This window comes from Apaloderma vittatum, unplaced genomic scaffold (assembly GCF_000703405.1).
Source record: "Apaloderma vittatum isolate BGI_N311 unplaced genomic scaffold, ASM70340v1 scaffold13965, whole genome shotgun sequence".
In the NCBI taxonomy this organism is placed as follows: Eukaryota; Metazoa; Chordata; class Aves; order Trogoniformes; family Trogonidae; genus Apaloderma; species Apaloderma vittatum.
This window is the reverse complement of record NW_009716601.1, coordinates 49062-70344: the sequence shown is the minus strand read 5'-3', so window position 1 is coordinate 70344 and position 21283 is coordinate 49062. Positions and strand designations below refer to the sequence as shown.

At 37.7% G+C, this 21283-nt stretch overlaps 1 protein-coding gene across 1 annotated transcript in view; it reads right to left on the bottom strand.

The window, feature by feature from the left end:
• Positions 1-880: 880 nt before the first annotated feature.
• Positions 881-21283, bottom strand: part of LOC104274082 (unconventional myosin-Ie) — a gene marked incomplete at its 3' end in the record, with an annotated part of 69448 nt that continues 49045 nt past the window's right edge. The window contains exons 12-23 of the mRNA XM_009869608.1: positions 19074-19270; positions 18034-18114; positions 17580-17666; positions 16238-16324; positions 14953-15120; positions 14119-14204; positions 13512-13593; positions 12592-12698; positions 9026-9124; positions 5108-5252; positions 1683-1797; positions 881-1050 (exon numbers count right to left, since the gene is read on the bottom strand). Coding sequence (XP_009867910.1) covers positions 881-1050; positions 1683-1797; positions 5108-5252; positions 9026-9124; positions 12592-12698; positions 13512-13593; positions 14119-14204; positions 14953-15120; positions 16238-16324; positions 17580-17666; positions 18034-18114; positions 19074-19270 — 1424 coding nt within the window. The remainder of the gene's footprint in view (positions 1051-1682; positions 1798-5107; positions 5253-9025; positions 9125-12591; positions 12699-13511; positions 13594-14118; positions 14205-14952; positions 15121-16237; positions 16325-17579; positions 17667-18033; positions 18115-19073; positions 19271-21283) is intronic.

Below are 21283 nucleotides of genomic sequence, written 5' to 3'. Positions count from 1 at the left end.
TGGCTCATGGTCATTCTGCTGTCCACCAAGAGCCCCGGGTCCCTCTCCCCTGCACTGGTCTCCAACAGGTCAGTCCCCAACCCATACTGGTATCTGGAGTTGTTGTTTCCCATATACAGGACTCTACACTTGCCCTTGTTGTATTTCATAAAATTTCTCCCTGCTCAACTCTCCAGCCTCTCTAGCCAGTCAGTCTCGCTGAATGGCAGCACAGCCTTCTGCTGTTTCAGCCATTCCTCTCAGCTTTGTGTCATCAGCAAACTTGCTGAAGGTGCACTCTGTTCCCTCATCCAGGTCATTGAATATATTGAATATTACTGGTCCCAGTACTGACCCCTGAGGGACCCCACTAGATACAGGCCTTCAGCTAGACTCTGTCCCACTGACCACAGCTCTCTGTCTTCTTCCCTTCAACCAGTTCCCAATCCACCTCATGACCTGATCATCCAGACCACACTTCCTCAGATTACCTGTGGGGATAAATGCACTAATGTTGTTCCAAAGATAGATAATATACTGTGATTTGGAACAATACTGTTAGTCTTTGGTTCAACTGAAAAAAAAAAAACCGATGTGATTAATCACGTGACCTCAGAGTCAGATTGCACAGGACAGGAAAGGAGCTTTCCCAGCTAATGTAGCCTTCTGCCTAGCAAGTCTCATAAAGCCTTTGTTGTGGGGATGATAGGTTTGACAACGGTAGTGTTCTCATCACAAGGGTATACCTGCTTCCTGATGTGTATTTTAAGCCAAAGACACTTTTTCAAGTTGGTATTTTAGATAGTAGAAAGCTAACATGGAATTTCTGCTAAAAGATGGTAAAGAGATCTGTAACTCGCCAGCAGAACTAATCATTAGTGGATGTTGCTCTTAAACTTACCTTAAACCGTCTATCGTATTTAGTTACAGTGTCTGCAAAATCAATTTTCTCCCGTTTGCCCACAAACTGGCGCAGCTCTGGATGATCCTCCATGCCTATGTAATCTCCCACAAAATTCCTGTTAATGCTGTTCCGTCTTCTTTCCTTCTTGTTCAGCAATAGATCTGATGCTTAAATACCAATAATAAACATTAACAGTATTTACTGAATTTTGTACACTTGTGATCTGAAAGAGTTAACTTTATGAAGCAGAAGTTTTTGGTAAGAAGTGATAAGCTTATAATATGAAAAAAATAGCGAAGCACTAATAAAGAAATAGTGATCCTTTATGTAAGGATCCATGTGATTATTAAATTCATTCCTAATGAAGTACTGATGGCAGTCTCAGCAGTTCTGATGAACCAGAGCACTTCGGGAGCTAAAGAATTTCTCACTCATTGCTGGAAATTAAAGGTTAACTCCTCCAAATCCAGAATGTTGTTCATTCACATAACCAAGGCCACACATGCAACTAAGCACTACAGTCCTTGGAAGTGTTTCCTCTTTCACTTATCCTGGACCATCTCTGATCTTTTTCCTGCTCAGTCTGGCTTTGGTTTTGAGAGAAAAATACCATGTTGTAGTCCAATAAATCCATGCATGTAGAGCCACCAGTCTCGTCAGTGGTACCTTAGGGGTCCAGCAATTCGCAGTCATTCTTAGATGGTCAACTGCAACGCAGTGGTTTCCTTCATCTCTTGTGGCACTCTTTCTGTTCCCGGAACCATGTGTGAAAAATCTGTCATCAGAAGTTATAACCTACCTTCTTCTCTCATCTGTACGTATTTTTTCCTGGCCACATACTTCCTCCATGCCTTCTGGATGGCCCTGGCATACCCATCATACTTCCTCTCTCTCATCTCTTCTAACAAAAATAACTGTACAAAGAGACAGAAGGGTAGGTGTTAAGCATTTTACGTTAAAAGTTCAAGTCGTTCCTGAAAAATTCCTTTTTCTCTTGTCAGAATGTTGTCATGTCTATGAGGATCTGTGCAATGTGTGACATAACACACTGCATTTACGTGCAACTTCCTTCCCTCCCTGAATTTCATGCTCTTGAGTCTACTGGCTCCATTCTTTCCCAGCAATAAATTTTGTTGTCTGGCTGCAGGATTTACAGCTATGATCTTGTATTTCACCATGACATAATAAGTTTTTTGGGTTCTAAAATGTCAAAATTCAGAAGACGCTAATTTATCAAAACAGAAATGGAAGGTTCACTGCCTTTTTTGAGAATTTCCAGGTCCTATTAAAATATACGTACATCTAGTGCATTAGAAAAACTTCATAATCATTGTAGGATATAGTGTATTTCACTATAGCCTTTAACATAATTTTAGTTCATTTTCTTTTCTCGTCACAAGCACAAGTATTTGGTTAACAGTTAAGAGTATTAAATCAGTCCACTGACATGACTGTTGCTCCCTCTACTGTGCGTTAAATATTCATAAGGACTTTTCTTCTAGCTTTCAAAAGAGAGAAAACTAGTAAAAACAAGTATACCAAGAAACAAAACTGGGCTTTAGGATCCTTTTCTTAATTTGCTGCCCTCAACCATGCAAATCTAAAAAAACCACCGTCGGCTTACAATAAAAATGATCTAGTGCAAACTATTTCCACAGAACCTCACTTGCTCTTAGGCAGTTATTTATTCAGGTGTTTCATGGAAATGTAAATAATGAAGCTTCCTTTCTGCCACTCATAAAACTTTATTTCACAGTTGGTAACTATCCATCTACAGCAAACTTATTAAGAATAATAAAAAAAAATCTTCACAAATACATGAGCACTAGGTGGGGCCTCAGCACACAGGCATGAGTGCTCCTGATGCAAAAACCTCCTTGGCTTCTGCAGGGTCGATCAAGCCCTTGTGCAGTTCAGGTTACAGTAACAAGATTGGTGTCATTTCTTATGAACACTTAACATTTATATCTCTAACAATAATGCTAATTGCAAAATCTTAATGCAAAATAGTCTATTACCTGCAGTAAAAATTCCAAAAATATGTATTGCAAAGCCTCCCATCATGTTTCTGAGCAAATCAAGTGTTTTTAATCACAATGGATGCTCTCTTCAGTGGCAGAAGGGAAAATTTTCATTTACTATCTAAGATTATTTTTCTCAGAAGTAATATCACTTTAGCCAATACTTTAGTAATATGACAGATACTAAAAAATTTAAATCAAGCTTTAGAGTATTCAGTTCAGAGAAATTTTTTCAACCTAAAATGAAAGAGGCCTATGCTATTTTTAGTGCTTGTTTAAAAGTTGATTTCATGGCTTTTCAGCAACAATTTTTTTAATAAAATGTATACAGTAGCTGAAAGCATTAATTTAAATTAAAATCAATATGCAGCCCCCAAAAGTTTAACATTTCTAGTCAACCTCATGTTGTCTTAACCTGCAGAACTGTGCTTCTGTAAAATTCACAGATATGCTATTCAATGGCATATATGTGAAACCATGCCTTGGTATTACAGAAATGCATTAGAATGGGAAGATTCATTCACTGGAAAACAAGTTATTCCTCTTGTAAACAATCTAGTAGCATATGATGTCGGGGTACACAATAGTAATGTTTTGGCCACTTCAGAATGAAGGGGGACTAGATCCATCAAGCCTATGTGAGCACCTGGCTACTAAACAGAAGACAGACACCAGCAAATGACTTAATTTCTTTCTTTGGAACAGAAAAAGGAATCAGACCCACTCCATTTGTGAAGATATGGCTGCTGAAAATCTGTGTTCAGAAAAAAAAAGTTCATAGGGGAAACAAGAAAATTGGGTTTGCTACAGTGTAAGATAATGACACGGGACTGGAAGGTGGTGTTTAAATTGTAATTACAAGCAACTAAGGTGTCTTTATTAATTGAGATAGATACTCGACCAGAATGTTGTCTACTTGCCACCACCCTATAATAAACTTGAGATGATCAGTAAAGGACTAAAAGCCACAACTGTAATATCACGAGAAGAGTTATCAAAGACATCTGCTGATATACAAGGCTATTGCACTGATTTTGTAAGATAAAACTCCCCAATAATCTGAAGAAATAAATCATGGCCATGATACAAAGGAAGGCAGATAAAGCTCTCACTTTCTCACAGCTGGCTAGCTAAAAAGTTGCTTGCAATGACTAAGTAGGATTAGTGCTACACTAGAATTTCCTGTCTGCCAACATGCACCCTAAGTATTCCAGTAACCTACCTTTGAACAGTATATGCTTCATTATATAAATGTCTCTCAGGTGGCAAGAATATAAAGTCCCATTATTCCTGAAGAGTTTTCCCTATTTATGGTAGAAACAACTCAATTTCTCTTATGCCTTAGAGAAATGTTATCTTTTTCCCTTTAACAGGTATCTTCCTATGTGATTGGGCACAGCAGTGTCATTGGCTGATCTACTGTTGCTCTACAGAGCAAAAAATATGTTTATGAAAAAAATGATGGCAATAGAAGTGTTCTGCTTTTATTCTGATACATAGCTTCAGGTAATGGACCAAGAAACTACTCAGTGCTCAATTGCAAGGTACGCTATACAAACTGAGCCCAATTGCTTCTGATAAATATGGAATATATGATGGTGAGTAAGTGTAATTTTTTGCTTGACAACAGTGATGTAAGAAAACTTTTTTCAACAGATTTTGTGCAGTTTCGCAACCACAGGATAAAAACAGCCTTATGATGCTTTCCTGTTTTCTTGGAATGGGATTTCAAGCTGCAGTCGTTTTGGAATGCTAATGTATTCAGTGATGTGTAGCATATCCTTACTGTAACTTAGGGCTATCCTATTTTAATCAATAGTTCTTGTACTGAGAAGAGGACCTATTTTCTTGGGCTAATGGTCACAGATACACTTTCATGCCATGATGCTCTTTCATATGACAGATTCTCTGATGGAATGTTACCATGTACAGCCTGACACTAAAACATCTTCTTTTCCATCTTCTCTTGATGCATTTAATGCTCCTTGTAGTAGTATCAAAACCACACAAGATCCTTATGCCCTGTGCCATTTATACAAAGTGCCTAGGATCCCTGAGGCACCTGTGACAGATGTGCTCAGATTGACTTATTTTTTATGCTTCTCCCACGTTAGCAGATACCACGCTCGACTTCTGAGTGGGCAGGCCTTTTATTTCAGGAAAACTGTTTCATGTTGAAAGACTCATGTTCTGCCACACTTACAGACTCTGGAGCTTTGATGAAGACTTTGGATTTACCCAGCTGGTATTGATCAGGATCCATGTTAACTGACTGAAGCAGGTGGAGAACTCCTTGTTTCTCTTCTCCTTTCCAGGAAGGCCAGGTTGCTTTGGTCAGAATGGCATACCTTAACCACCAAAAAGAGGAGGTTAAAACCTGACATCAAACAGTAGCAGCAGAATACCACTGACTCTTAGTATTACCCTAGGGGGGGTGGATTGATAGTTTTGGCAGGGCTTATGGGAGCTTGGAGAATAGGAAGATAAACAGTATTAAGATGCTACTTGTTTAGCAAGATCAAACAACTGCAATGAGAAGGACAACAGTAGCCAGGAGTCTCCCATTTCCAGATGCTAAGTTACTATTTGGTGGCTGCAGTAGTTAATTACAGAATGTTCTGCTGTCCCTAAGTACAGGCAAAGTTATTTTACTAGTAGTGACTTATGGTTCAATTTAATTATGTACATGCTTGGTATGCCAGATTAATTCCCAAGCATATGGCCAATTTCCCACTCAAGCCTTCTCTGTCTGTCTTATTGCTATAAAGGCCTTTTCTGTTTCTAAGGGACCAATTCATGCTCCTAACCCACCTGTTCAACAGCTAGTCTGTGTTTAGCAAAGAGCCATTCTTCACTTTATCCCAGAAAGCCCTTGGCTTGGCCTCTGGTACAGGAGGGAAGACACAGTGCTGTTGGTGCTGCCTAGAGGGAGCACACTAGACTGGGAACTGACAACACAAAGGGCTAGGCATGGAAGTGCTATAACAATGTATCTTTGATAGGAAGAGGTGAGTAGTCTTGTCTTACGGCATTTTCTCAGCCTTGAAAATTAGGTGGATGCCAGGTTGCAGCCCCTTGTAAACTGTCCACTTTTTCAGGCTTAACTTGGGCTTTTGGAACTGCCAGGCTGGAGGTACAAAAGCTGCCTTGTTCCACTGCCCACCAAGGAGCACTGGTGGGCTTTAGGTGCCTCAGCAAGCCTATGGGTAAGTAACTTCTCTAGTAGCAGCTATTTAGACTCCTTAGACAGTGAGAGTGAAGGACAGCTAAATATGTTGTGAAAAATTTCTCCTCCAAATCTTTATAGTCTTTACTCTCAACAATTTTTTTTTTTTAAATGCTTTAAGTGTGCTTGACTTACATAAACTATATCGTGCTTATTAGTAAAGCTATTCAACTAATGGAAAAAGTGATAAAGTATGGAGTTCAGTTTGTTTAATTCCCAAGTTCTTGTTTCTTAAGACTTAGGCAGCTCCTAATAAAATGTTCTCAAAAATCACACAAGGAATTGTTACAAAATTCATTAAGGCAATGTTCATTAGTTATTCTTGTCATGTCTAAAATGTTATCCAGCCAGCAAGCAGAAAGTGTCATGCAACTTATTGATATCACACAAAGGAAAACCAGCAACAGTTAAAAAGGAATGTATTGCAAAAACCAAACATCTCCAAACAGCAAGTATGTGAAAAGAGAAAGCTAACTTATGAATAATGCAGTAGGATTCAAAAGGGTCTACTGATATTAACATGTTCAAATCTGCTATTAGTTAACATATACTCAGGTACTATGTGTCATGGCATAACAACGTAGCTCTTATACCATCTTACAAACTTGAGTATATTACACATAATCTATGTTTCCAGACAATATATTTTGTTATATATTATGTAGTTTATCAATATTATAAATAGATGCAAGCTAGTAAGGAGTTAGAGTAACTCACAGCCTATTTAACAGCCTATTTGGCAGGTTCATCACGTACCACTAACAGTATAGTTGTATAGGTGGCTCTAAGCAAGTCTAAATTTACAGGAGCTGATGTTAATAAGGGGATTTGAAACTGCTACCTTCTGTACAACAGAATTTAACACTATATTTCAGCATGTTACAAAGTATTTCCTACATCTGAGCTGTAAAGGAAGGCACAGGGAAAACATGACTTAAGACCCTTACTATAAGTAAAAGTCTTGGGTACAAAATAAGAATAGGTTGGAAATTCTCCTTTTTCATAAACTCAACTTCAGACATTTTCCTGATGTGACAAGTCTGCAAGGCAGAATAAACAGATTATATAATTCACCGATTAATCATTTCACAATTTTACCTGACAATTCTATCATTGTTCACTGCTGTTTAGAAATTGCACTTTCCTCTAATGTACTTGTGCGTGTCTCCCATTAAACTGGTCATGTCACTATCCATGTATCTAGGTCGTTCAAGCTTGTGTAATTTGATCTTAGAGAGGGTTTCAGCACAAGTACTAAATGTGTTCTTAAAATGCTTCTGCAGCAATTTCAAATCATGACTGCCCCCCAAAATAACTATTACAAATTCAGTTAGCAGTTAGGATCTAAATATGGGTGTATGGAGTTTAGCTTTCAGTTTGGTTACGTGTAGAAACACACAGGCCTTTTCAGTGACTGTGGCTTTTTGCATGCAAATGTAAATTTTGTACATAAAAGTCTATTCAACACAGAAATCTCCACTTTTATGGAGCTGCCAAGGAATGCCCGATGAAAACGAGTGTACAAGCATTTCCTGTCCATCCCATGCCTCAGCCCGCTTCTACTCAAACTTGCTCAGGGTGTCAGAACAGTGCTTATTCTGCATGCTAGGGAACTGTGAATGGAAAGGTTGCAGGAAGAGTTTTACTCATAAAAAAATCTTAAATTTAACATGACTAATTTGAAACAACTGGATGTATTCCATCAAGAATGGCTTCAGTTGCCTGTGGGTTTCTGCATGCCAAGTATAGAAATCTATTCGCCTTCCTTAAGTCGCATGTAGCTTTTCTTTGTGCAGACCTCTCGGGCAGTTTTCTAGACCTGCACAGCCCTCACATGAGTTCAATAAATATGGAGGCTGGATTTAATACATATTAAGCTGTTAGTCTGTCTCAGCAAGAGTCTGTGTTAAGTAATGCAACCTGGAACATAGTCATGTTTACGTATCTGGGCTTGAAGACTGTGAAGAAAAAGGAGATTTAAAATTGTTCCATAATGAAAAAATTGAGTCTGTACTTTAACGGACAGACCTAAAATATATTACTAGATGATTAGAAGATTCCCTATCTTACGAAGTTTTATCAGTAGTTTTGTTCTGTGCTGATTAATTATACTTCACTCCTTGCAACAACTGATTGTGGGTTGTTTTTTGTTTTATATTCTCAAACATAAAGACTTCCAACAAAAGCTCATTTGTCATATGATGCCCCAGTTTGGGCATTTATTAGCTGTATGTCTCAATTTTCTGAAAACCAGAAGCTGAATGTTGTGTAAATCTTGAAGCTGCTGTTATTTAAGAGAATTTCATTAGCTAGTGGATGTAGTTAATCATCTTAACAGCTGGTCCTCAGACACTGAAAAAAGGATTGGTCTCACAGAGCTCTGACTTGCTCCCATTCAGTGAGCAGCTGCGGTGGTTTGAGTTGTAACCGTTCCCGGCTGTTTGAACACCAGTGGAAGGATACAATGAGCAACTTAAGCTAAGGTTACTCTTTGCACTGAAATGGCTGAATGGCAGGCATCTTCATCTATCTGCTGTCATCGGGAAAGAAGAGTTGGGAGAGCTAAAGCAGTAACTTTTTATACAAAGGCTAGCAGCTAGACATTGAGATTCCAGGCTCTGCAGCTCATAACTCTTCCCTTAACTCTTGAGAAATCCTCTCATAGCACGACAAAAAGAAGTGAGGTCTTAGGTGAGTTTACAGAAAAAATTTTTGTGAAGCCAGTCTTTAAGACACTCTCAAATCTCAGTGTAACCTAGATGGTGAGCAAGGTCAGTGGGGGAAAGAGAAAACAGTAAGTGCAAAATGAGAAGCATTCAAAACTTGCAACTTCTTGTTGTCTTCATCATCACATAAACTGTGCTGTATGATACTTAAAAATGAATGTAACTCTACCTCTGCAAAAACTTCTTGAAAACCCGCCTGTAGGCATAGCCAGCTCTTCTTACTCGAATATTTTCTTTCAGACCTAAGTATTCCACTTGATGTTTTACCCTGTAGGCAGAAACAGTGCAAGATTTACAATCCATTTTATTTTGGCATATTTGTGGATTGAGGTATTTTTAGAAGTCTATAGCATGATGAAAGAGGATTGAGTTAGAGAATTCATGTCCAGATATATGAATCTGTTCTTACGTATTACCATGCACACTGCATGGTAGGAAAAACACTCAAGGCAGGTAGACCACGTTACTAAAATACATGTAGCAAGTTCATCTTTGCATTTTATCCTAGTTTAACTTCCCATCTCATACTTAATTTATGTATGAATTTCTTAACTAGTATTATTAGCTATAGAAGGCCAGGTAAATTACTGATATCATAGCTAGTATCCGAGGGAAGTGGGAAATTGTTTTGTGTTCTTTCATTATACATTTCAGCTTTGTTTTACACAGCTCAAACATCAACAGTAGCTCTTTTTGGATTGTTCTGGAAAAAGGACAAAATCTGAGAAAGCTCTAGGTGCTGAAATTTCCTTTGAATCAGAACGAAGAAAGCTAGGCCAGTATATTCATGAAAAGTTAGTATTCCTTCCGATTTTACCATGCTGCAAAGGAAGGATTTGAGGATAGGCACGAGACTGGCTGAAGCACGCCTGGTAAGCTTGTTCATGGCATGCTTCTGTTACAAACTAAAACTGAGCTGGTGCCAGTTCCACAGAAAAGTGTTAATGGCTGTGGGGGAATTCTGCTGCACATGTGAATTAAAACGTTGTTATCCCAATACCGTTGCAGTTCCCTCATGCAAAACACATTTATTTAGGTTCTAAACAGGGAACAAATATGTCCCCCTGAATCTCGGAGCAGAAAAACAGCAAAAGGGAAAAAAAAGCTTCCTTTTCATGTTTCTGGAGCTGTGGTATGTTATTTTATGTTCCTTCTTACATATGCTGCTAGTCTACTGTTTAATGCTTGGAGATGTGATCAGAAGAATTTCAGTTAGCCTCCTTAACAATGTGTGACTCTGCTGTTTTTCTTTGCATTTCCTTACTCTCTTCATCATTGCTGGAAGAGGCAATATCAGTTCTTAACTCTGAAAAGTGGTGTTCAGGGGCTTTTGTTGCTGTTCTTTTATAGGATAAATTATGGAAGCTTTAGCTTTCAGTAAGAAATATGAATTGTTAAGATTTTAGTCCTGCAAACTTAACTAACAGTATATAAAAGTGCACTTTAGACATAATCAAAAAAAGGGAGAGTGTAAGGAGCCATTTAATTTTCTTTTGCTTACCATTTCTCAGATTTTACAAAAGACTTTTCAAATCCTGAAAAACTGCTGGCTAATCCAATATTATTTTTCTAGCAATTTTGGAGTGTTAAATTTCAATATAAAGTGTATTGCCCATTGATTTTCCCCCCCTTTTTTTGGTTAGGACATTCTTTTCACATGACTCACAGTATAAAGGGAAAAAACTTTTGAAATCCCATGCTATAAATGACAAAAGCCTTTCAGCTATTTCTTCTTTTTGAAGAACACTTTTGAGGGGTATCTTACTAAATGATGAGTGATAGAGCTCTTTTATTTTATAACAAAGAATACTGCACATTTTAATCTTGCTGTGTTCAAGGAATAAATTATATTTTGTACCCACTCCAAGAATGCTGGTGCAGCAGAAAATTGGTGAACAAAAATACATTTTCCTGTTTATAGCTTTCCCTCCTGTTCACATCTGGAATAATGCACTGGAGCAACAGTATTACTCCCATTTTCTTACTGTCCTGCCAGTATTGGTGTCCAGCAACAGAGAATTTGAGACGCTTTTCTGTTTTTCCTTTTCTTTCTGAGAAAAGGCACACCAAAAATCTCCCTGCAGGCATCAACCTCAAGCAGGTCAGGGTCTGGGAATTCAGCTAATGCAGCAATTTTGCATAGAAGTCCAAGTGGCTGTGCCAGTGCCTGAATAAAAACACATTTCAAGAACACCTCAGTATTTTAAAAACTAAGGTATTGTACAGGGTTCTGATACTACACAAAGTCTGTGTTAGAATGCTAAATATGCTGGAATTATTCAACAGCGGTACAAAGCTGGAGTGACAAGACTTCTGTGAGCTTGAAAACAGAACTTTTTCACAGCAAAACCATGAAACAACAAAATTAAGCTTAAGTTTGAGTTGTGATATGCATATAAATTTCTCTTCCAGACATGTCACCAACTGCTGCAGCATATGCATGCTATGTGGGAAATCATAATTTGAAATGTAAGAGAATGTTTGGATTTTTAAACAGGGATGAAGGATTATCATTGTAAGAACTACTTGGATTTGTGTCTGAGACTGAAAGCGTACAGTCCTTTGTATTTCGTTTGTTACCAGTAGCTGCTGCATTTGCCAAGTATCATCCCCAGTAAGGGAAAACAAGAAATCTTGCCCATTTTTGCTTCAAGAGGGGTTTCCTGAATGCTGGCCTTTTCTCAGGAGTAGGTTTTTGTTTGTCTGTCTCACTGGTTTCCTAGCAACACCTTGCACAATAACAGGCTTGTTTTTTTCAATATGTAAATGATTTATTCTAAAAGCTCCTCAACTTGCAGGTAAAAGTTTTAGGCATACTTTTTCCAGGGTCACTTACTTTGCTCCTTTGGTCCCCAGTGTTTGTGGAAAAATTAAGTGTGCATAGTAGGATTTTCAGGGGTGGAAAAGCTAGAGAAAGAGGGTCTATAGTTACTGCCAAGACCTAACTGACGCTTTGAAGTGCAGTCCCAATTGTGGCTTCTGTAATTGCTCTACATCTGCATGTAATTGTGCTAGTCTGCATGCCAAATGGCAGGAAGTGAATTCTGGTGTGGTGTTGATATGGTCAAGAATGCTTTTTATCAGACTTTGCAAGTTCTTTCACTGTGATTAACTGCCTGCTGTATCAGCACTTTAATAAATACCAAAAGTACTCGGTGTATAGTAATAAATGTTATCTATCTGTGTTATATATACTATACTGCTCGCCAACCTCAGTGCAAAAAAAGAAGAGTATCTTTTTTCAGTTAATAGGAAGATGCTATAAAGCATCATACAGGAGCCTTTTATGTTCTTGGCTATGGAGACTTTTTGCTGAGTTTGATACATAAAAGCAGATACAGACGTCCTGTTGGCTGTTTAGCTACCTAATGGAAACTGTTTTCAAAGCATAAAGCAAAAGTTAGAATAGATGTATAATGCATTTGGTGTGCAAATTCTGCATGGAAAATTGAGTCTTTAATATACCACTTGTGTTACTGTTAGGCAAATGTTGATTATTAATAACTGATAGGAGAAATGCCAAGAACTGCATATACTAACTGCTGATTTTAACCAAGTGACCACAGCTGATCAAAGTTTAGGAGAGATCATGCCAGATTTCATTTCTGAAGGTTTTAAGAGTATCTAGTTCTGCTTGTCTGTAGGCTGCAGGACTACAAATTACGAGGTTTTGTGGTTTGTTTTTTTTTTTTACCATTAGCATGGTTTCTTATCACATACTCTGCTTATCCATACCTGCTCTCCTCCCAGTCTCGAGACTTCTTTGTTTCATTTGGTTTGATGCAGCGGATGTAATGGGGCGTACACTTCATCAGGGTGCCAACAAGGTCATTTGCTTGTTTCTGTAAAATTGAGGGAAAACAATAGGGTCTGAGCTGAACAGGGTGAATACTGTGAGAGAATTCTAAAAATAATCAATTGCCTGCTAATGATTGAGTTGACTGGATCCACTTGATCTTTTGGTCTTTCTCCAGAACAACCAAAGTGTCTTGGGATAACATGCATCTTATGAAAAATTTAACAGTAAACAGAAGGCACTGTTATCTCCAGCTATGTAATATATTTAATTTATAGAGTGACGAGGTGAACTTGATGAGGTGAACTTGACTGTCAGGAAGAAATATGAGGAAAGAGGTTGATAAAATACCAGTTTCCAAAGTCTGCAAGTGTGTAGTCTAAGTGCATATTTTCTAACAGTCTCCAAAAAATGCTCGTGCCTTTTAACACTTGCTGCCTTATTCAATGCAAGTTATGGTCAGGAGAAGGACTTCTGCTGACCTCTGAGTGTTGGATGAGGCCTCCCTGCATTTCTGCACTATAAAGGGACCAGTAATCTGTAGGTAATTGTAGGACATCAAGTGGCTGAGCAAAGCAGCTCATTAATTACGCACATGCAAGTACTGTTATCGCTACCATCAATTGCCCATTTGGAATATTCACTGCTGTAGAATGCAGCTGAACAAAACACGTAATGAACAGTGATGCTGGGCGAAACAATGTAACAATGCATCACTTTGCAATCAAGATACTCCTCATGTCTATAAAAATGTCTGGACCATAAAACCTGCAAAGACTACTTTTTTATTTTTAAATTTTAGGTCTCCATACACACACACCCATATATGCACATACTAACACAGCAACACTAGACATACTTTGATTTTACTGCCCGCAGTGGTAGGACGGCCCTTCTTGTCCACTTGAAGATTTTCAGGAAACAGAGCCTTTATAAAAGGCCTAGGAAAGAATTAATTAAAAAATGTTGGCATAGAAAGACAGCTCAATGCAGGAATATCAAGGAATATGCTGTGAAAGTTTATAGTTGAACAGACTATAAATAGCAATTTCTACTAATTGGGAGTTACATCAAATTTATTCTAAGGTTAGTATTTTCCATGAGCTTCAGACCCCACAGAGATTCCTTGCTATTTTAATGAGCCTTGCAAGACAGGATACTAGACTTCTAGACTTGAAGAACAGTGCACTTCTTAAAAAGTAAACATCAATTAATTAAAAATCATAAGAAGAAAACGTTATATGTTAAAACAGTGCCTGTTCTGAGAGAATGCCAAATCACTTACAGCCTTGTTTGAGGCCCAAACAAGTGGCTGTTGTTATACCATTTGATTCTGACACTGCAGATGCTTGATTTCTGCTTTTACACAAATAAGTTCGAAAGCTGCGAAGTAGAGAAGTCAGACATTCTGCATCCATCCAAACCAACATGTTATTCCTAGCTTTAAGCAAGTTTTGCTTACGTACAGATCACTGCTCTGCATGAGTTCAATCAAGTCCATGAAAAGAACATCCCGATTTCTCTCGCAGAATCCATCCATATCATAAGATACCTGGGCCAAGGTGGAAATTAGGTTGAGAACCCAAAAATTAAAGAAAAATCTAAATTCTCTCCTCATCTGTTGCTTTTATGAACATCTTGGTTAGTCTGATATAAGTTAAAGATACTACTGTCATCATTAAACCCTTGCATATATTACTAGTTAACTCTTTCGCAACAAACCTAAAAGAATTAAATCCATATATTTCAATTCAGTGAAAAAGACTTATGGAGCTGTTGAATGGAATAGGACACAAGTAAATTTAATACTGAATTTTACTGAAGAAAAATTTCTGCATAACAGTGTTTTAGTGTTAACTATAACTGCAGGAAATCATGAATAGTCTGAGAAATATGCCCAAAGAAGACAGAACTATACATTTTATTCCTAATTTTATTGGTATATCATAACCTAAGGTTTGGCTTTATATCTGAATTATTTAAATTTACTGCTACTATAACCAGTAATTAAGATTATAATTAATAAGACACATAAGGCATTTATTTATTACATTCAATACTGAGTTCTGCTTAGTATGTCTGATAGCAGCAAGGCCCAGACTCATCTCTTCTAAAGGCCATGTGTTAGGGCATGTTTGTTCTAAGCTCCCTGCAGCGTGAGTAGAGGACACTGTCTCCTGAGATACTCTGGCTATTTAAAAACAAAACAGTCCTCGACAGGGCTTCTCCCTTCCTTTCATTACTGTTCTTTTTCTTTATAAATACATTATGGGGAATTCAGTGATGCTTTTCCACGTTACCTTTCCAGCATAATGGTGAATGATAAATCCCTGATTCCAGCTGTTGAAATGTTCATGAGTCCCGATCTGCATCTGGAGTTTTTGAAGCAGTGTCTGGTCAGCTCCTTCTCCCACTGCATGCATTGTGGCACACACATCATCTAAAATGCTCATAATCCCTGGGGGATTCTAACATATTGGAAAAGAGTAACAAAAATGGCAAAAGAAGTGTGTGTGTGGAAATTATAATGGCATTTTTTCCCCCAAACCAGAAAGTTATCTTTGCCTCAAAAACACTAGACCAAAGTCATAGCAGGAAAAGTTCCCCCTCCAATCAGTAAAGGTCACAGTAGAGATTAATTTTTTTAAATATATGTGCAAATAGTTTAAGGAGAGATGCCACTGTGTGTAATGATAGTGAGAAAAGATGGCAAAAACAATGATTGCTGTTAAAAGAAACATGACAAAATGCCCAACATTTGGTTTAGTTTTTAATTCTTTCACAAAGCAGTCTTCTAGCTCCAGCAAAAAATAAACCCATGTCTGAGGTAAGTATTTATACTCACATGCTGTAGTTGACAAACTTGGAGCTAAATATCTAGGGTAATTTACTAGTTATCCTGACGCAGGTGGGAGATGGACAAAATCTGATGTGTGTTTAAGCATGAGCCACTGTAGTACTTGAACTACTGTTAGAATTATCTGGCTTAAACGAGGACAAAGAACTAGCTGAAAAACAACCTACTTCTATTCTAAAGGACAACTTAATATTTTTTTTTTTGTCACCTCAAAGCAGAACATAAAAACTTTACACCTTGTGTGGAGCAAAGACAAAACTTCTTTTATCTACAACACTTCCTAATACTTGTCTTCATTTGCTTCTGCTTAATTTGCAACAATACCTCAAAGGAAGCTGGTATTGTAGCTTCCCCAAACTGAAATACGTCTACCAGGGACACAGCCAGCCTTATCTGATGTATAGTAGAATATGTCATGAAGTTCGTGATAAATTTAGGTGGATGCAATTTTAATTTCCTTTTTTTTTTAGTGACGTATCAATCATGCCCTATTGTGATTATCTTTCTTGTTAGTATCTTAGATAACTTATATCTTAGATGACATCTTGGAGCTCTTATAAAGCACCTTATGTAAGATTTTATATATAGACTTAGTATGACTCAGTAACTGAACAACAGTATTTGCATTTTTCCTACAAATGTTCTTGACAGCAAAGCAGTTGCCCAAATATTTTAAAGAAAAATCTTGTGGGTTTTTTTTTTTCCATCTGTTTGTTCTAAGTACTTACCACTTTGTTCTCTATAAGGTCACACACTATTTTGTTGTTAAAGTAATCTATTGGTGTCCATCTAATTCCTTCTTGCACGTATTCTTCCTGGTAATAAGTAAAAAGAAAGATGCAAATATTCTTTGCATGGTGGATGTAGCACTAGATTTACAATGCGCTGCAGATACACAAACTCTGCATTAGTCATGTTCAGAAAGACTTGGCAAATGTGTGACTGGGGGGGTGGGAGAAATGACCCTAATGATAGTTAAATCCAGTTCTCTACTGCCTAAGAGATGAATCGGAATCCTTCTATGTTCTCCCCACGCGTTCTTTTGTCGTTTATAGTCCTTGAGTAGTTACTGAGAAGAACAGGAATATTTAATTAGTGCATTTATTGTCAGAGCACTTTGCTAATAGTAACAGAATGACTTTTACAGTATCCTGACAGTGCACAGGCATCCATATCCTAATCTATTTTTAAAATGAAGATTATGACAGGCATATCAGGGATCAGACCCCAAAACCAACACATTTAGAAATGCACATGAAATGGAGACACAGCTTTGCTTTTTATTTCTGTACACAATTACTGTAACCATAAAGACACCTAGAGACTGACTGGGGAAAAAAATCCCATACTAAAATTCAAATTGACCCACTCAGATCCATACACGAGTTCAGCTATACACATTTAGCAGGTCATTCGTGTGCTCAACTGCAATGATCGGTTACTTTAATACAAAAGCAATTGTGTATGTGCATTCTTGAAAACTTTGTCCTAAAGTTGGTGCCAGGCCTGAGCTCATACTGCACACAGGGCTTCTGTCTCGGCTGCATTCTGTCTGCCCTCCCATGCAGAAGCTCACATTCATGTAAAGTGAGATTTTGCAGTAAGACTGTGAGCAGAGAACTGCAAATACTTTCAGAAGTATTTTTCTATTTGTCTCAGTAATCTATTTCATTCATAGATTTTGTGGGTTTATTTTTAAAAAGGGCGTGGAGGAAATTAAGAAAAGATTCCCATTTAATTGTGTGTTGTGTCCAACAAAAGCACAGGGATGGAACCAAGCTGCAGTTTTCCACTTCTGTCAGTGAGTCAGAATACGCAGTGAGTCTGGGCAGTCATATGACTGCATTACCACACTGTATGACGGACTCATTTTTGTGCCACTGTATTAGAGAATGAATGTCTGTAGCTGATGTGGTTTTCTGTTTTAGGATTAGCCAACAAAGGCAGTTTTTTCCTTGAACTTGCTTAACAAGGCAACCTGTCACTAGCAGATTATAAAGCTTCCATTCTTCTACCATTTGAAAAAAAAAAGAGCTCATTTATTGATGCTTATTTATTATGCTGGGTTACCTGTTCTGCCTTCAGTGTCAGTTCAATAAAAATCTGCTGTAGTTTTTCATTAACGAAGTTGATGCAAAACTGTTCAAAACCATTTTTCTATAGAAAAAGAAACAGTTTAAAAATTAGTCTGGTGCTTTATATACAGTAATTCTTAGTTCTTCTGCTGGCAATAAGCTGCAAAGAAATGCTGTCAATGGTGGACGGGCTGCTGACCTTACAGACATTGTGTGTAATCCCAGATCTTGCTTTTAAGATCAATGACTTAGTTTCTTCGTACTTACTTTAATACTTCGGGTTTATAAAGTGAGACATTACCAGTGAGAGCTGCATGTCCTGGAAGCTGGGTTGGGGTTTTCTTGCTTTTGTTCGTACTTTTTCTGCTTTGGATTTTTTCCCCCCCTCTAAATAACAAAACATCTCCCAGGTCAAATAAACTCAAACCCTGAGCATTGCATTGCCTTACCTGGAATATTTCAAAGCCATAAATATCAAGGACACCAATGTTATACTCTTCGTGGTCCTTCTCCATAGCCTTATTAATAGACTAATAAAACAAAATGTAAAACAAAGTGTTTATATATCGTTAAATCTTTACATAAATATATTACATTTCTTCAAAAAGAACAGATTTGAATTTAATTACAACTATATGTAACAGGTTACCTTACTTTCCCTTACTAATAAAGCGTTATTAACACCTAGGAAATGAACAGTACACTATCCTGTCTTCCAGGTTAGTAAGCCTTTGTATCTACTGCTACTAAAAAGTCTTTCCCCTTTGGTGTGACTGTCTCAGTTAAAGAAAAGGAGACAACAAAAAAAGAACGGCTGTAAGTCTGATATTGGATGCATTTTGCAGACGGTACTATGCATCTTTTCACTTATTTCTGTATTCCCCTACTTTGCAGCGTCAGTGGTACAGACACACAGCGGGACACACAGGGAGACTTCTGAGACATTAGCAGTGCCACCACAGAGACTTCTGCTTCATCTAGCCAGCATCTGTGGCCAAAGGTAAGACTTCTACTCTACCAACTCAGCCTAGGGTCTCGTTCTGAACGAGAAAATACTTTAGCATGGAGAATGGAATTTGACCATTTGCTGAAATGCCACAATATGGGGATGCTGAAGGAGTTCTACATGGGAGACCAGGTAAGAGGAGGGCAGGGGATCATAACCCACTAATTCTGCTCATCTGAAAATGCTCAACCCCCTAGGAGAAAGTAAGACTCAGGGAATTATGGATGCTGACAGGAAGGAGATGTCAGAATGTTATATGGGATAGTTATGGCAGGCAACTGAGCAAGCATAGTTCTGAAAGCAAAGTTCATTTTCTTCAGAGAACATTTATCATATAGTCTGTGCTTTGTATTTGGTATTTGTATTTGTTTAGGCAAACAAACATATCAGGTGAAAGAAATAACAGACAAGAAAAGCACCACAAGGATCAGTCCTAGAGTACTTGTACTTATACTTCAGTAGAATCAAGCAAATCCAACTTACATCCACCAAGTAATCAAAAACACGGGAATGAAGGGCCTTGGCCAGTGCATCCCTGGTGTAGCAGGCTTGTTCCACATTTAGTGTTACGTTAATGGACTCAGATTTGCCTCCCCACTTGCTGTCCATCTGTCTGCTGGTCAGTTTTTCCTTTAAACGGTCCTGGTTAATTCCCAGGAGAAATGCAGGGAAAGCCAAAACTGCAAGGAAGATGAGGGTTGCTGGATTATGACTTATAGACTAAACCAAGACAGAATGAAGAAAATAAATGAGCTGTATCTACATTAACAGTCAGTAGTAATAATTCTCATGGGGCTTAAAAAGAAAAAGAGGAGGGATTTAGGTCTTTAAAATTTCCCTAAGCTCCCCAAAGATGTTCTACCTTGAAGTAGAATAGTCAGCTATTTCTGTACCCTCAGTCCTTCAGATAAGCAAGCTGGCTTAGGTCACAGTTTTGAACTATGGGGTTCAAACATCACCCTTGGAGGAGACGGAAATAAAACGTAGAGCTCTCACATTAAATAAAATTGACACCATTGAGAATTATTTATAAAAACACTAAATGTTTAAAAATAATAAAAAATATGCTCTCTGCTTCCTAATATTCTCTCTCTTTCTTCTTCTAAGTTAGGATATTGCAAAAAAAAGCTTTCAATTGTCTCGCCATTTATTTGGCTTTGGTTTTTTAATCCCTCATTCTGGAAATACTTTAAATTCTGGCTTCCTGTGTTTAAAAGTAAAGCAGAAAAATACATCTGGGCAATAAGCATCCACAAGTCTAGCATTCTTCTCATTCTTAGCACGTGGTGCAGATGTTAGCTGCAGGTGTCATGCACCTTAAGGAATGGAAAAAGAGAAATGGCTTGAAAGTGTATGGAAATAGCTCCCGCGGGCAGCTCCTAAAGTTGATATTGCACCTCTGCTAAACGACGTAATCCTCTAACAGTATTTCCTCCATGCTTGACTGCTTTCAGATCTACTTTACAAGTGTGAGTAGGATGTAAAATAATCATTAAGGCAGCAGCCACTTGTGCTTTACATATCAGCAATGTCACAGCATGATTTTGATAAACCCTTCAGTACATTAATCTGAAGCTATTTTTAAAACGGAAAATAACTGCCATCTTTCTGAAATCTGATTTATTACTATCAGCAAGCTGATTAAATTTGCACTAGGGTCCTAGGATCCACACAACTAACCCAGGTTCAATTACTGGCAACATCTCTGTTAATTCATTCAGAACTTGGGTTGAAAAGCACATGAAAATGTCAAACACCACATGCTTGAAAGTGGAAAAGAATGTAGGTAATTATAGACCAAAGATGTTCACATATACGGTAAAGGTGCCAGAATAAGTATTTAGTGAATGCTACTGTAAGAATTCATGAAGATAGCATAATGGTAAGAAGCACCATGCGTGCCACAGATGCTCTTCCTTCACAGTGCTAATGATTTACTCTAAAGGAGGAATAACTCATATGACTTGATATAATTTCACATTCTTAACACGCCTGAGTATTTTTCCTAGTTAGGGGCACAAAGTTATCATCTAGAAATTACTATAGAGCAGGATATGCCTGTAATTGGAAAAAAAATCCTCAAAGAGTCATCAGTTTTGTTCTGTGGAATAGCTTTAAATACAATCTGTAAAAAAAGCTGAAAAAGATTGGATTCACTTCAGATTGCAGAAAGTGTACAACAAATCTTTAAATACAATTCAAGTGTAAAGAGGGATGGCTTCAATTCTTTTCTGCATCAGGGAGAGAACAAATAGTATTTGGCATGATTTGCAACATGGAAGATATTGAATAAATAATGAAAATATTTTTTCAACTATTAATATAATCAAGCACTGTAACAGCTAGTAATCACTGGTTTTAAAGAAGTATTTTTTCCAAATGCCTGTCAAGAATGGTCTGCATAGATTTGATTCTGACTCAGAGACTATTATAGAGTGTTTTAGTTATTCGGGAGTGGCCTTTGAATGTTTTTCAGACATTGACTATATAATAGCAAGCATGTTATTGACCAACTTATTGAAAGTTTTATCACAGACTTGCTCAAAGCATGACCTAACAGTGGTCTTTGTGTTTATCTTTCATGGCTAGCCAGGCTATAAAAGCTTTACTTACTGATTTGGCTAGGACAAACAGTAAACTGGGGGAGGGATTAATAGAAAGAGAGATGAACCCAAATTTCAACTTTTCAAGTT